General features: G+C 34.1%; 1 protein-coding gene across 4 annotated transcripts in view; it reads right to left on the bottom strand.

The window, feature by feature from the left end:
* TBC1D32 (TBC1 domain family member 32) overlaps positions 1-12,933 on the bottom strand; it is an 83,315-nt gene that overhangs the window by 51,542 nt on the left and 18,840 nt on the right. For all 4 annotated transcript variants that reach the window (XR_007628948.1, XM_050315742.1, XM_050315743.1 and 1 more), the window contains 6 exons: positions 11,839-12,040; positions 8,423-8,505; positions 6,229-6,367; positions 5,442-5,529; positions 3,849-3,967; positions 3,106-3,222 (listed from right to left, as the gene is read on the bottom strand). Coding sequence is in view for 3 of the 4 variants with exons in the window: in XM_050315742.1 (XP_050171699.1) it covers positions 3,106-3,222; positions 3,849-3,967; positions 5,442-5,529; positions 6,229-6,367; positions 8,423-8,505; positions 11,839-12,040 (748 nt within the window). In the remaining variant the exon portion in view is untranslated. The remainder of the gene's footprint in view (positions 1-3,105; positions 3,223-3,848; positions 3,968-5,441; positions 5,530-6,228; positions 6,368-8,422; positions 8,506-11,838; positions 12,041-12,933) is intronic.

Raw genomic sequence — 12,933 nt, 5'->3', positions numbered from 1 at the left:
AGATCATGGCATATCAACTATCCTAGTTCTTTAGTATTAAACCACAACAAAAATGTTACACTGGTTTTTGTATGTTTGAAATGTGTACATGTCTATTTCAATGAAAAGAACAGCAAATCCTTTAATATAATACTCTTTCTAACACTGGTTAGTACTACATGCTGCAAGACACAGCCATTTATTCTCAATGTAGCAAGGCTTGGCTCAAATGTCGAGGTTTACACCCCTTATTGTAGAGCATCTCATGTAACAGACAGTGACCTGTGGCTGCTTCCCATTTCTTCCACAAATCCAACCTGATTACCTTCCCCTCTGGTTCACTGCATATCCAAACTGCTTCTAAGAAATAATTTCATTAAAAGACTAAGAAATGCAAAAAAAATTCAGTGATGTTACCTCAGATTTCTGTGCTATGCTCAGAAGACACAAACAAGGCCCTTATGAGTTTAATTTAATCTTGATTAAATCAAAACTTTTATTTCCTACATATTTAAGTACCATTTCAGAGAGTCATTATTCAACTAATTAGATCAATGAGTTATTTCAACATAATATGACAGAAAAGTTAAGATTCATACTTTCATGAAATCAACCAAAGCTCTGGTTTTCAACAGAGAGAAAAGAAAAAAACCCAAGTAAAACTGAAAATAGTAGAAAAACAGGTCTAGAACTTGTCCAAGTAAACCGGCTTCATAAAATGCATTCTTATTTAAAATATGGTGAAAGTATATTTTTCCTGTTAGATTTTTTGGGGTGGTGAGGGAGACAGATTTTTCTACATATATAATTCACACTAAAACAATCCAACTTGGACCCCAAGGTTGTTCATAAAATTGGTAATGTAAGCAATTGATTTGTTTGGGGTTTAAAACTTTTTTAGATATTTGCACATACAAAGACTTAAATGCTAAGAGATATTTCTCTAGCAAAAACCTCCCTCTCTCATTTATACATCAAATCTTGGAGCCTGAAAAAGAGTGGAAAGAGCAGGCACAGTGAGGGGACTACTAAGAAAGGAGACCAAACTTTGGTTTGAGATTTTAGGAATGAAGATAATGAATGAGGTCTAACACCCTGTCCCACCAGAAGAATGTGCAGATAGATCTGCATTGCTTAGCTACAGAGAAGTTATTAAATATTACAGGTCAGATGTCATCTACTTTGAATGCCTAAGAAAATCCATTCTAAATACAAGATTCTCCATAATCAGTGAAAAAAAGAGAGATCACCTGTTTTAATATGTCTTTCAAAGCTACAGATCTGGAGGGTACCTTCCAAGCTAGATTCCCTTGAATACACATAGAGTAGATACCCTCAAAGTAAGACTGGAGGAAGGCAGAAGGACCCTGATTTACGTGCTCCATTTTCTAAATTTGCCAAACACAGTAAAGAGAGATCTTGAATGTATTAGGAAAAATTTTCCAAACATAAAAACCTGATTAGTCCACAGCTGTAAAAGTAGTAAGTACTAAAAGCCCAACTAATAATCTGTTCAATTAATGATGCAATTAGTCAGATTAAAAAAAAAAAAAAAGGAAACAAATGTTTAAATCCTGTCCATTTAAGAATTAAAGGGCATACAAAAAAGATCAGGTTTTGTGGATTACCACATATAGTTTAGCATAAAGAAGTCAGATGCTGTGGCAATGCAACATGATTCAGAAACAGAGGAAAAAATGAAGCACACAAAGTAATTAGGTCTTCCAATCAAATCTTCTAGTAGCATAGAAATTGCTTTTACTTTGCTTTCTAACCATAATTATATCCAGTCAAAATCTTTTATCTTTCACTTTCTGCAATCAGTGCCCAAAACTATGGTTCTAAAAAACCTCTTTTTCTGCTTAACTGCAGAAGTTTACTTAGTCTACTTAGCCATTATACGTTCAAAGTAACATTAGACGATCTGACCATTTACTTTTTGTTAACTACATAATCTTGGATGTTTATCTTAGGCTTACAAAACCCACTGCTGCACAGTAGTTAAGTGAGACAAACCCCATCAAAAACACCTGTAACTGCTCAGGGAACTCTGACCAATTGTATCAGTATTGGTATGTCTGGAAACCAAGAGACTTCCGTAAAAATACTGAAGCGTCTCAGATGAGAAAACAACACTGGCTTTCAAAAGTCTCATAAATCATTACTTAAGATCTACCACAACTTGAAAGCTCTCAAATATTTATCACCTTCAACATATATCTATCTCCCTTGCTCCCAGTAGCTCAAAAAACTTCATGACTGAACAGAACTATCCATTGGTGGAATATCAATATTGAGTAGAGTGAAAAAATGAAATTTATCATCCCATTTCCTCCTGAAATCATCAAAACAACATTACAAAGAACTCAAAAATCCATTCCAAACATAACACACACTATTGTGATACACTCTGTCTAAACTATCTAAGCTACCACCAATCCAGAGCTTGGGAAGTGTTAGCTCATTAGAAAAAAATCTGATTTTAATTGCCACTCAAGGTCACAAATTAAACTTGTCTGTGCTCTGTATACGAAAAAAAACCTAATGGACTGCAGTTGTACGATCAAATACAAAATAATGCTAAATACAGAAATAGTGAAACTATTTTTCTGAAATATGCCTTTATCACTAACTTTCCAATTACTGATTTTTTTGTGTGTGTGTGTGAATTGTGTGTTATTAAAAAAAGTGAAGGTATGGAGGTTTTGTACTTTGGTTTTGTTGGTTTTTTAAACTCTGTTTAAATTCACAGATAGTGTGATAGGGTAATATTGTATGAAATACAAGTATACACATTTTCCAGCATGTAAATGCATGCACACACAGAGGGATTTATGTATGTCACTTTTTTTTCCATGGAAAAACACAATTCTAGCACAAGCCAGGAAAGATGACCTTTAAATTAGGCATCAAATTTTATATTATCTTTAGGATTTCAAAATGAAAATTTAAGTTAACATGAAGTGATACGTGCATATACTGCCCTCATGCTGTATATAATACAAAATGCAGAAGAACTCAAAATCTCTCAATAAGAAAACAACTTATTCTATTATTAAAAAACCCAACATTTTCTTAGGAAATATGTCTTCACAGAAGTATTTATTTTTCTTTCAAAATACTTACAATAACATCTGAGGGTACTTCACGGAATGAATACACTGGTTTATTTGGTATATTTCGTTTACTCAGGAGCTCAAACACTGCAGGGTAAGTGAGCAAGTTTACCAGAGACAGAAAAGACTAGAGAAAGAAAAAAGGAGGGACAAAAGAGAATATTAATTACTTAAGTATAACGAAGTATATGTTAGCAATTATTTCCCATTTAGATTGTTTGTTCTTATCCTTTACAGGTTGAACTTGACATAAACAGAGCTGCCCAAGATAAGACTGCGTACCCTGGAAGGCATCTATATAATTTAAAAGGGTAGTGGTGTCTGTGAAGTATGTATTATATGTGACATATACGTATTATTTCTCACATTGACAGCAATTTTGAAAATTATAGTATTTCATTACATAATTCTAAAATCCCACAAAATACTCTAAAACACATCATTCTTCCCAATCGTACTACGGTAATCAGATACATGAACTGATGGTCAGTATTTAAGACTTTTGTCATGATTGTTATTCATTAATTTACAGTGAATCCTTGGCATCGTGACTTGCCAAACAACACAAGGATCCTTTCAATCAGTCATCATTTGATTAGCGTATTACACAGGCTTTGACACCTGTGCCAAGAAGTAGGATTAAATGCACTAAAAATTTACAAAGAGATATGTATCATCCTATCTGAAACACAGCACTGGGGTTTTTTTCTATGATTAAATAAGACTAAATAATAAGATAAAATAATTTCTCACCTTCTGACAGCTTTGGTCAATAGGGTCAACTGGAGTAGATTTGGGTTGGGTTATCCTCACATCATCTTTTCCACACTCCAAAAGAGACCATAATTCAGTTACAAGTGCCTTTATAAAGCCTAAAGAAAATTTTTGTTCTAATTATGAATTTCATATTAAAAACATTTTACACTACACTTCAAAATTCTCTACACTGACTAAAATTTCATCAGACAGACTGCCTGAGGGTTACTCTCCCTGCTATTCTCAATCCTGTAGTCAAAACTGCTTTTCTACGGTATTCTGCTTATATTCAATCTAAATTCTACAGCAAGTTTCCAAAGACTATTACATTAGATTAGGATGATATTTAAATATCTTCCATATAAATGAGCTGCTGACTTTCTTTAACAAGTTAAATGCAACAGATCAAGACCTAGCTAGTACTGTCTCTATGGTTTTAAAAATACAGATTTACTATAACTAATAAATTAAAACATACCACAAGGAAAAGTTAAGGACTAAAAAAAAAAAAGTAATTTAGGAGAAGCACTACTAGCTCAATTTAACATGTTAAATATTTAAAGAGAAGAGGAAAGATAGCCATCTAACTCTGAAATCTCTAGAGGTAAGTTACAGGCTTAACAGAAACTTTACATATATTACACAAGCTCTCAGGGTTGAAAATCAATGCTGTTTGGTCTATCATTTGTCTTTGACACCAAGGCCTGTAAGCAGCAATTTGGTTGAGAATCTTAAACAGGACAGATGGGTAACTCCTCAAGTAGATCTGCTTTCTGAAAAATCCCAGAGGCATACATAACAAGCAACTAACAATCAGTTTCTCTGACTGGCAGAATTTGCCTACCTATGTGACAGTCTTTCAGTCAAGTCACCTTAGTTACACACCAGTCACTTCTAGATACTCTGAGAGATTTTCAACTTTTGTACCTCATGGACTTCCTTAGCAACTTAAGACAGTACCTTCTTTTTATTGATGAGATTGTAGTTTTAATATAATGACTGCTTGGACTGCTGATAGGGTAACAGTTGAGTTATCTGAGACTGAACCTGAAGGGACTTTGTGCTATGGGTTGACATATAACAGCTGTCAATTCAGACATTCTCATTTACATCTCACTACTGTATAAGTGCACCAAAGACATTCAGGTCTTTGCAGTTCCTCACTCCCTGAGCAGTCAGTAACCATGGAAATGTACACACAAATTACAGACATCAACAGTTATTAATTCTGATCTGCAGATCAATAAGAAGCACTTGCAAATTGTTCTTAACTTATTTTTAAGCAGTATAAATGTCTTAACACAGATACAGGAAATTTCTGGAAACCCAAACCAATGAAGTAAAGATTTTACATCATTTCAGAAGAAAAGCTAAAACAAACCCCAAAATGTGGCATCAAGATTAATGAATTACTTGAAATTTGGAGAGGACAAATTTCCATTTAGAAGAAATTAACAGACATTTAAGCAGTCTTTGTTAATACTGTGTAATTATTCCACTCAGTTGATCTTTTTTAACATCTCACTTTTCTAATATGCAAGACTATAGTATTTACAGTAATTATTCATAATAACATAATTCTTCAATTACCTGAACTCTGTAGAGCTACTGCACCCATCGGTGTTGTTGCCATTTGTGTAACAATTACCCGATTACCAAACTCTTCATATTCATTTGTCTGTTGGTAACAAATACAGAAGCACAGTGTTACTCAGAAGACATGGAAGTCTCAAATGATCTCTTAAATATTGATCTTTCCTACTTGTTTACAGAATTTAATCCACTTCACGATTAGACTTGAACAGCCCATAGATTTTATCCTCTGCACACTTACCAGGGTCAGACTCCAAACCAAACATCTTTATCAAGTATCTTTTAAAAATTTAAATACAAAGACTCTGGTTGAGACATGTAACATCAGCAAATAAAACCACTAGTATTATAATGGTTTTTGAACACATTTAGTCGGATGCCTGTGACATGACTTTTTTGCCCTAAAAATGCAAATTATCTGATTTTTTTGTTATATTTCACGTACTGTCTAGCATATCTAGATTTCAGCATCACCTACCAGCTTGGTCTACAAAAATTGACACTCAGAAGAAAAAAAAAAGAAAAAATATCTTTCCTAGCATTTCAAACTTCACAATAAAAAGTCCGAGAAACTAACTATATGCCTGGAATTGTGATGATGAGTAACATCTAAGAAACTTAGATTCAGTGTCCCACCAATATCAAAGATTATAAGTTACATTTTACATTCATTTTTGCAAAAAAGAAAATGACAACATGGTTTCTGGATTTATTTTCTTTCTTCTTTCCTTTACTCTAGTCATTAAAAAATAAAGAAAAACCATACGCACTCTGTAATGCTTACCTGGAGTTTTTTTGATAAACTGCTGAACATAAAGTTCACACAGTCATTCATGGCACCTGTACTATGAAGAAGAAATAATCCTTTGGGTGTTGTAGAAAAATACAGCAAGGCATCTAACAAAGTCTCTTCCCATAACAAACTGCAAGAGTAACAAAACAGTAATTAAAAATTACACATAAAAAAACATGGGAAAAAAAGAAAACATACAATTTCTAAGTTTGAAAAACAACAGTACTTCACTCACTGAACTCTATTATTTTATAAGCTTATGTTAGTTTAAAAAAGGTATTTGTAAAAAAGATAATATATTAATATATATGAGACTGTATTTTGTGCAAACATTCAAACTCCTCCTGCCAAAACTAAGATTAGCTAGGAACACTGAACCGAAAGATGATGTAATGGGGAACCTAAAAGACCTATGCCATCGTTAAAGGTATGTATGACTTGCTATCTGTAATGTGGAGTTAAAAGTTGGCAAAGCAGGCACAGCATTTCTCAACAATGTAAAAACACTACGAGAAACTCACATTTGAGGAGCTAAAGGCTCCTGCTAGAGATTAGTACAGAATTATGAAGAAAGGTGTTATATTTATGCAATAGCTTCATGTATTAAGAGCATTAAATGGGAAATATTTTCTACAGACATGGCAGGAAGATTAGCAACTGCAAGAATAAATTATGATGATACCTTCTGCCCTACAAAGAAAAGTGAAGCAATTACATCACCTATGACTAGGTACCACTCCTGCAGGTATCACTAGACTCTTGTGATCCTGCTTTTCTAAAAGCATTTGCTTACTGGATTCTCATTTCCCATTTTTGAGTCACATCATCAGCAAGCAGCACGCAGCTTCCCCAACAGCAGTGACCCATCACCGTAAAATTTAATTGCTGCTTCTGCAGAATTCCTCCGTGTCATGTTCAAAAGCAAAGATTTCACCCAGAAAATTATCAGCATGTCTTGTTCCATAGCTAAATGAAAAATTTAGATGCTAGGAACACATTACTGCTTATGTCAATGGTAGAGTCAGAGCTCTGCATCCCTAGATCTCTTTTTGCTACTAGATTTGAATTACTATAACCAGTCCACATGCCACCACCACAGGCTACAGTAATAACTGTTGAGGTGTCTTTACAAATTATACATTAAATCTATGCTAAAGTATAAATAAGAATCTGCTTAACTAACTGGTTTCTGCACTAACACCAACACTGGCCAACCTTGCTACATAATACTTCGAAGGTGTAAAATAGGATTCAGCAGAACAGCATTTTAAATTAGCACCACATCAAAGCCCTAAGATAAACTGACAGCTGTTCTGTTCTGTGCCTTCCAATTCACACTGTCCTCAAATCAAATTCTGTAGTCAAAAAGAAGTCAAGTAGAAGTCAATTTTATACCACTCTCTAAGCTAAGAAATTCCTCAAAGGTCAGGAAAAATTTTGTAACACTACTGAGACCTATGCTGGGATGATTTCACTCCCTCTACCTATCACTATCATTTTCACAAAATGATAGCCTGGTTTTGGCTGGGAAAGAGCACATTTCCTTCTTAGTAGCTCGTAAAGTGCTGTGTTTTGGATTGAGGATGGGAATGATGTTGGTAACACACTGGTGCTTTTATTTGTTGCCAAGTGGTCTTATCCAAGTCAAGGACTTTCCAGTTTTCCATGCTCTCTGCAGGGGAGTAGATGCACAGGAAGCCATGAGAGAGTACAGGGCAGCTGAGCTGAATTGGCCAAAGAGATATTCCATACCAAAGAGCATCATGCTCAGTATATAAACTGGGGGGACTTGGCCAGGAGCGGACGATCACTGTTTGGCTGGGTATCAGTCGGAGAGTGGTGAGCAATGGTGTTACGTGTCACTCGTTTCTCTTGTATTTCTCTCTCTCCTTTTCATTACTATTATTGTTATTATTATCATTAGTAGTATTACTATTATTAGTATTACTACATTTTGTTTCAATTATTAGACTGTTCATAACACTCAACCCACGAATGTTAATTTCCTTTTTTTTCCCCTGATTCTCCTCCCCCATTCCACTGGGATGTGAGCAGCTGTGTGGTACTTAGTTGCCATCCGGGATCAAACTAAAATATGGACATGGGGTTACAAGATGTCTCAATTGTGGTTAAAGAAGCTGTGTGTTCAGCCTTGTACATGTGCATAAATTAAGCATAAACTTACAAGTTTTTTGACTCCACACTTATAGAGGAAGTCGAGTCGGCACCACTTACAGGAGTAGATACTCTTTCTGAAAGCAAACTTGTCTGTAAAATAAAAAATAAATAAGTACCTACTTACTGTTTATTTACACTATTTTTAAACTCCAGATCTTGCTAATTCTCTTGTTATATATTAAAGACAAAAACAGCAGCGATGAGGTTTTAGTTAAGTCTTTGGCATAGAATACACTATTCCACTACATTTTTTATTCCAGATAAGCTTATTTTTTCCTTCTTCCTCGGGTATAAACAATTTTAAAGCTAGTACATTTTTAAAATTTTTATAAGGATTCTTAAATAAAACCTCTTTACTTCCCATCTGGAGATCCCCAAAGCAAAAACTGGCATTTAAAAGAAAAAAAAGAAAAAAAAATAGTAACTCTTTACTCCATTTTTATCACAGGTAATGGAAACAACAGCTTCTGGAGTCAACAATGCAACATCAAATTTACTGATTAATGCTGCCACGTTTTATTTATTTATAAATTATATAAATTTATCTATATTGGTATGGAGATAAAGCTACAGGCATAAATATATATACATATATTTATATTTGGTGGAGTTTATAGTTTAAATGATATTTGAAAATAACTTGCGTGAAAGACATAGTATATTTAAAATTAATTATTTGTTTTATGTTTCTAGGGATAACAAGCAAATTGCACAATTCAAATGCAAGTAAGCAGTCATTAATTCACTCTCTTATAAACATGATGTAATAAATCCACAAAAGATTCCTCTATTAAACTAGTCCATTGTATTGGATCTGTTGTTCCCCTTTTATTATCATCTGTATAAATTCTGTCCCAGAATTTCATCAGAATCTGCCAAGAAAAAATTGTTTCTCCATCAGTCTTAAAACTTCAAGAGACCCATAAAAGAAAAGAAAACAAATTACCAGCCTAGCCATTTAAAAACTGACACTATTGCTTGGAAAGAGTCTATCAAAGTCCACCATTTTTGCTACCATATAAATGGTAGAATATTTTATAAACTGCAGGTATTTTAAAACTGAACAATGACAGAAAATAACTTAAAAAGTAGTAACATGATGGAGTCGAAAATGGAACTTTCCTGTACTATCTTGTTGATTCCTGAAGTCCTGACTATGTTGATCATACTTCAGTCTCAAATTGACCATAAAAGTGATGGGAAGAAATGGCACTTTGTCAGCTAAATGTTAATCTTTTTTAAAAAGTTAAATCTTTTTTTTTATTTCAACACATTCAGTCTACTTATCTTGTATGTGTCAAGATAATTCTCTATATAATGTTCTAAACTGTAATAAAGGATTTTAATGAACAAAGAAGTCTTTTTTTACATGTGTAAATATGTTTCAGAGCAAATAACTGGAAATGACCATCAAAAGCTTTTAGCAGTCTGCTTGCAATAAACATTAAATAGAGCAATAGGTTAGTTCAAGTAAGATTGACTAGTTACATGATAGGAAAGCATAAAAATGGACAGATTGATGAGTTATGTAAATTACAGCATGATTCAAGTGAACTAAACTCCTTCATTCAAGAAAAAACTCCAGTTTTCAATGCAAGGAAGAATATAAGTTTGAAAACCAACATTCTCTGATGAAAAACAGTGATATAATTATGATTCTAATTAATAATATATTTATTTGCAATAAAAATGTATGCTTTTATGACAATATTCATATTTGAAGCAGTGAGAAATACCCACAAGCTGGTGATTTAAGTCTCTTCTATTTATGTTCTACCTTTCTGATATTTTCTGCCTCATTTACATTGTGATTGTATTTTTTAAATGTCTAACCATAATAAAAGCATACAGCATTTGACAGGAAAAAGCTGTTCTAATTCTCTTTAGCTTGCATTCATTTTCCCTCCTGCTTCCTCACCTCCAGAAAATAGAAACTTAGTCTTTTAGCCAATTCTTTGTTCCAGATTGGTCTGATCCTTCTCCAAGAAAATACTTTACAGTCACCAGAGGAAAAAAAAATGGACACGGTTCCATTTTTCAGTATGAAGTAACCAACACAGTGGTTTTCCACTAAGAGTCCTAATACCTATGGTTTAAATATGCTTTCAGTTTAGCTGGAAGCCAAAGCTGAAGATTTGTTTGCTACTTTTACCTAAATGGTTATTTTAATGATTCAAACATTTTTATCAGTATTATTTCTATTAAATTTGCTTCACTGTGAAATTTTTGAAAATGGCATTTGAAGGAACTTCTGTCATTTTTTCATCTGAAGTAAACTTTTATAATACATAACAACTTTCACACTGCATATAACTATTAGAACAATGAAAACAGAAAATTGTAATGAACAAGGCAGAGATCCCTATACCTTGTTCAGTAAATTCATAACTGAACTGAAGATGATAAGGGGACTGAAGCATCTCTCTTATGAGGAAAGGTTGAGGGAGTTGGGCCTGTTCAGCCTCCAGGAGAGGCTGTACGTAAGTATCTGAAGGAAGGGTGCCAAGAGGATGGAACCAGGCTCTTCTCAGTGGTGCCAAGCAATAGGACAAGAGGCAATGGGCAGAAACCGATGTACAGGAAGTTCCACCTGCATATGAGGAAGAACTTCTTTACTGTGCAGGTGACCATGAGAGGTTGTGGAATTTCCCTCACTATTCAAGAACAGGACAGAATCCTGTGTCATATGCTCTAGGGAGACCCCGCTTGAGCAGGAAGGGTGGACAGGAGGACCTACTGTGGTTCCTTCCAATATTACCCATTCTGTGATTCTTTGATAACAGAAAGCAGAGCACACAGAACTGTTATATCCAAGTTCTTTCTTGCCTGCAGAAAAAGCACTGGACTAGCAATCAAACCGAAGTTGAAAGACAGAGTCTACACTTCATAAGATATCTATGTACACAGGTAAGACAAGAACTCCTGCTGGTAATTCACGTTATGGTCTCTTTTGAGGATAATTCAATGGCATATAACTATTAAAATCAAATACTTGGAATCTACATTTTCTTCTCCATAACTCTCACTGTAACAAACTAGTTTAACAAAAATTAGTAAGAGCATATCTCAGGAATCTTTCATTTCAAAATATTCCAAACCAAGAGTGACGACAAGATCTCTGGAGGACTGTGGTTATCATGACATCAAGTGACCTCAAAAGCATCAAGCACAACTAATGACAGGTCTACTGATGCATCTTTGGAGTTCCTGTTTTAATCTTAAGACACAGAAGTCTCAAATTAAGCTTCTGCTAGTTTCATATACGGAAGGAAAATTTGGAAAGTAGAACTTAAGTTTTACATTTTCAAGCACTATCTCACTACTTAAATATACTCAACCTAAAGCAAAGAACAACTATTACACAAGCTGAACCTCTCACAGTAAGATTTTTTCTAGTTTCCCCAATCCAAAAGCAAGATTTACCTTTCTCCAGGCCTCTGCAATAGATTCATGCAAGCCATAAGGAATTAACATTTGCAGGCCTTCACAAGTTTTGTACATTTGACGACATATAAAAATGAAAGCTCCTTTAACAACTGGTAAAAGCTCAGATCCAGATAAAAGAGAAACATCGTCATGAAGAAGTTTCTTTGTGAACTGAACAATTACATGAGCAGCTGTAGGGCTAGAAATAAAACAGCACATTTAAAATGTTGTTTTGTAGTAATCAATAAGCCTTGAAGCAAATCCTCTGACTAAACCACTTTAAGTTTTTCTACGGGAAAAGAAAATACAGAAGGAGTCCATGACCCACTATGGAGAGACAAACTATATTATAACTTGCTACACCAGTCAGAAAAAATGTACAGTCAGTGATTTCACTTTGGCTAACAGGTCTATGCAATGCAAAAATTCAGCCCACGTGACCATGAACTACACAGATCTGTGTTTTATAGGAGTCCACTTCTGAAGAGTAACCAGAAAATCATCTTTGTTTCTGCTTAATCAGGGGTATCAGTAAGTATATCACTACAAGATAAAATTTGTCCTTGTTCTTACTTTTTCCTATCCAAGATGTCCTTCTCAAGTATTCTACATTTGTAGAATATTTGTATTTCTCCAAAATATTATCTTACTACCACCCCCTTAAAAACATAATTCTGAGACTTCTCCACTTAAAAGACATACAGCCCAAACATTTTAAGGATCTGCAGCTTAGCTATTTTCAAAGGCTCTTCCCAATTTTATTGCCATTTCAAGTTTTAGCATCAGCCAACAATATACAGTCCATGGGATCACACTGATCCTAAATAAGGCACAATGTTACTCATGTGCGCTTCTTACACAAGATCTGTCTCTATTAGCTATACTGAAAAGTGAATACTACACTAAATCTATTCTTTCAATAAATTTGGTTTATTTTAATGATTATTCTAAAACCAAAGAAAAATGGAAAAGAGAGGCTATTGGTCTGAACAGTAGCATCATGAATTTAATGGAATTACATTCAGAGAAAGGAAAGTTCTCATATGAATTAGAAAAATAAGTAAAACATGGAAATCTCCCTTATTATAAGGA

Source organism: Myiozetetes cayanensis, unplaced genomic scaffold (genome assembly GCF_022539395.1).
Source record: "Myiozetetes cayanensis isolate MyiCay16 unplaced genomic scaffold, myiCay2020 scf2-11, whole genome shotgun sequence".
Classification (NCBI taxonomy): Eukaryota; Metazoa; Chordata; class Aves; order Passeriformes; family Tyrannidae; genus Myiozetetes; species Myiozetetes cayanensis.
This window is presented reverse-complemented; position numbering and strand designations above follow the sequence as displayed.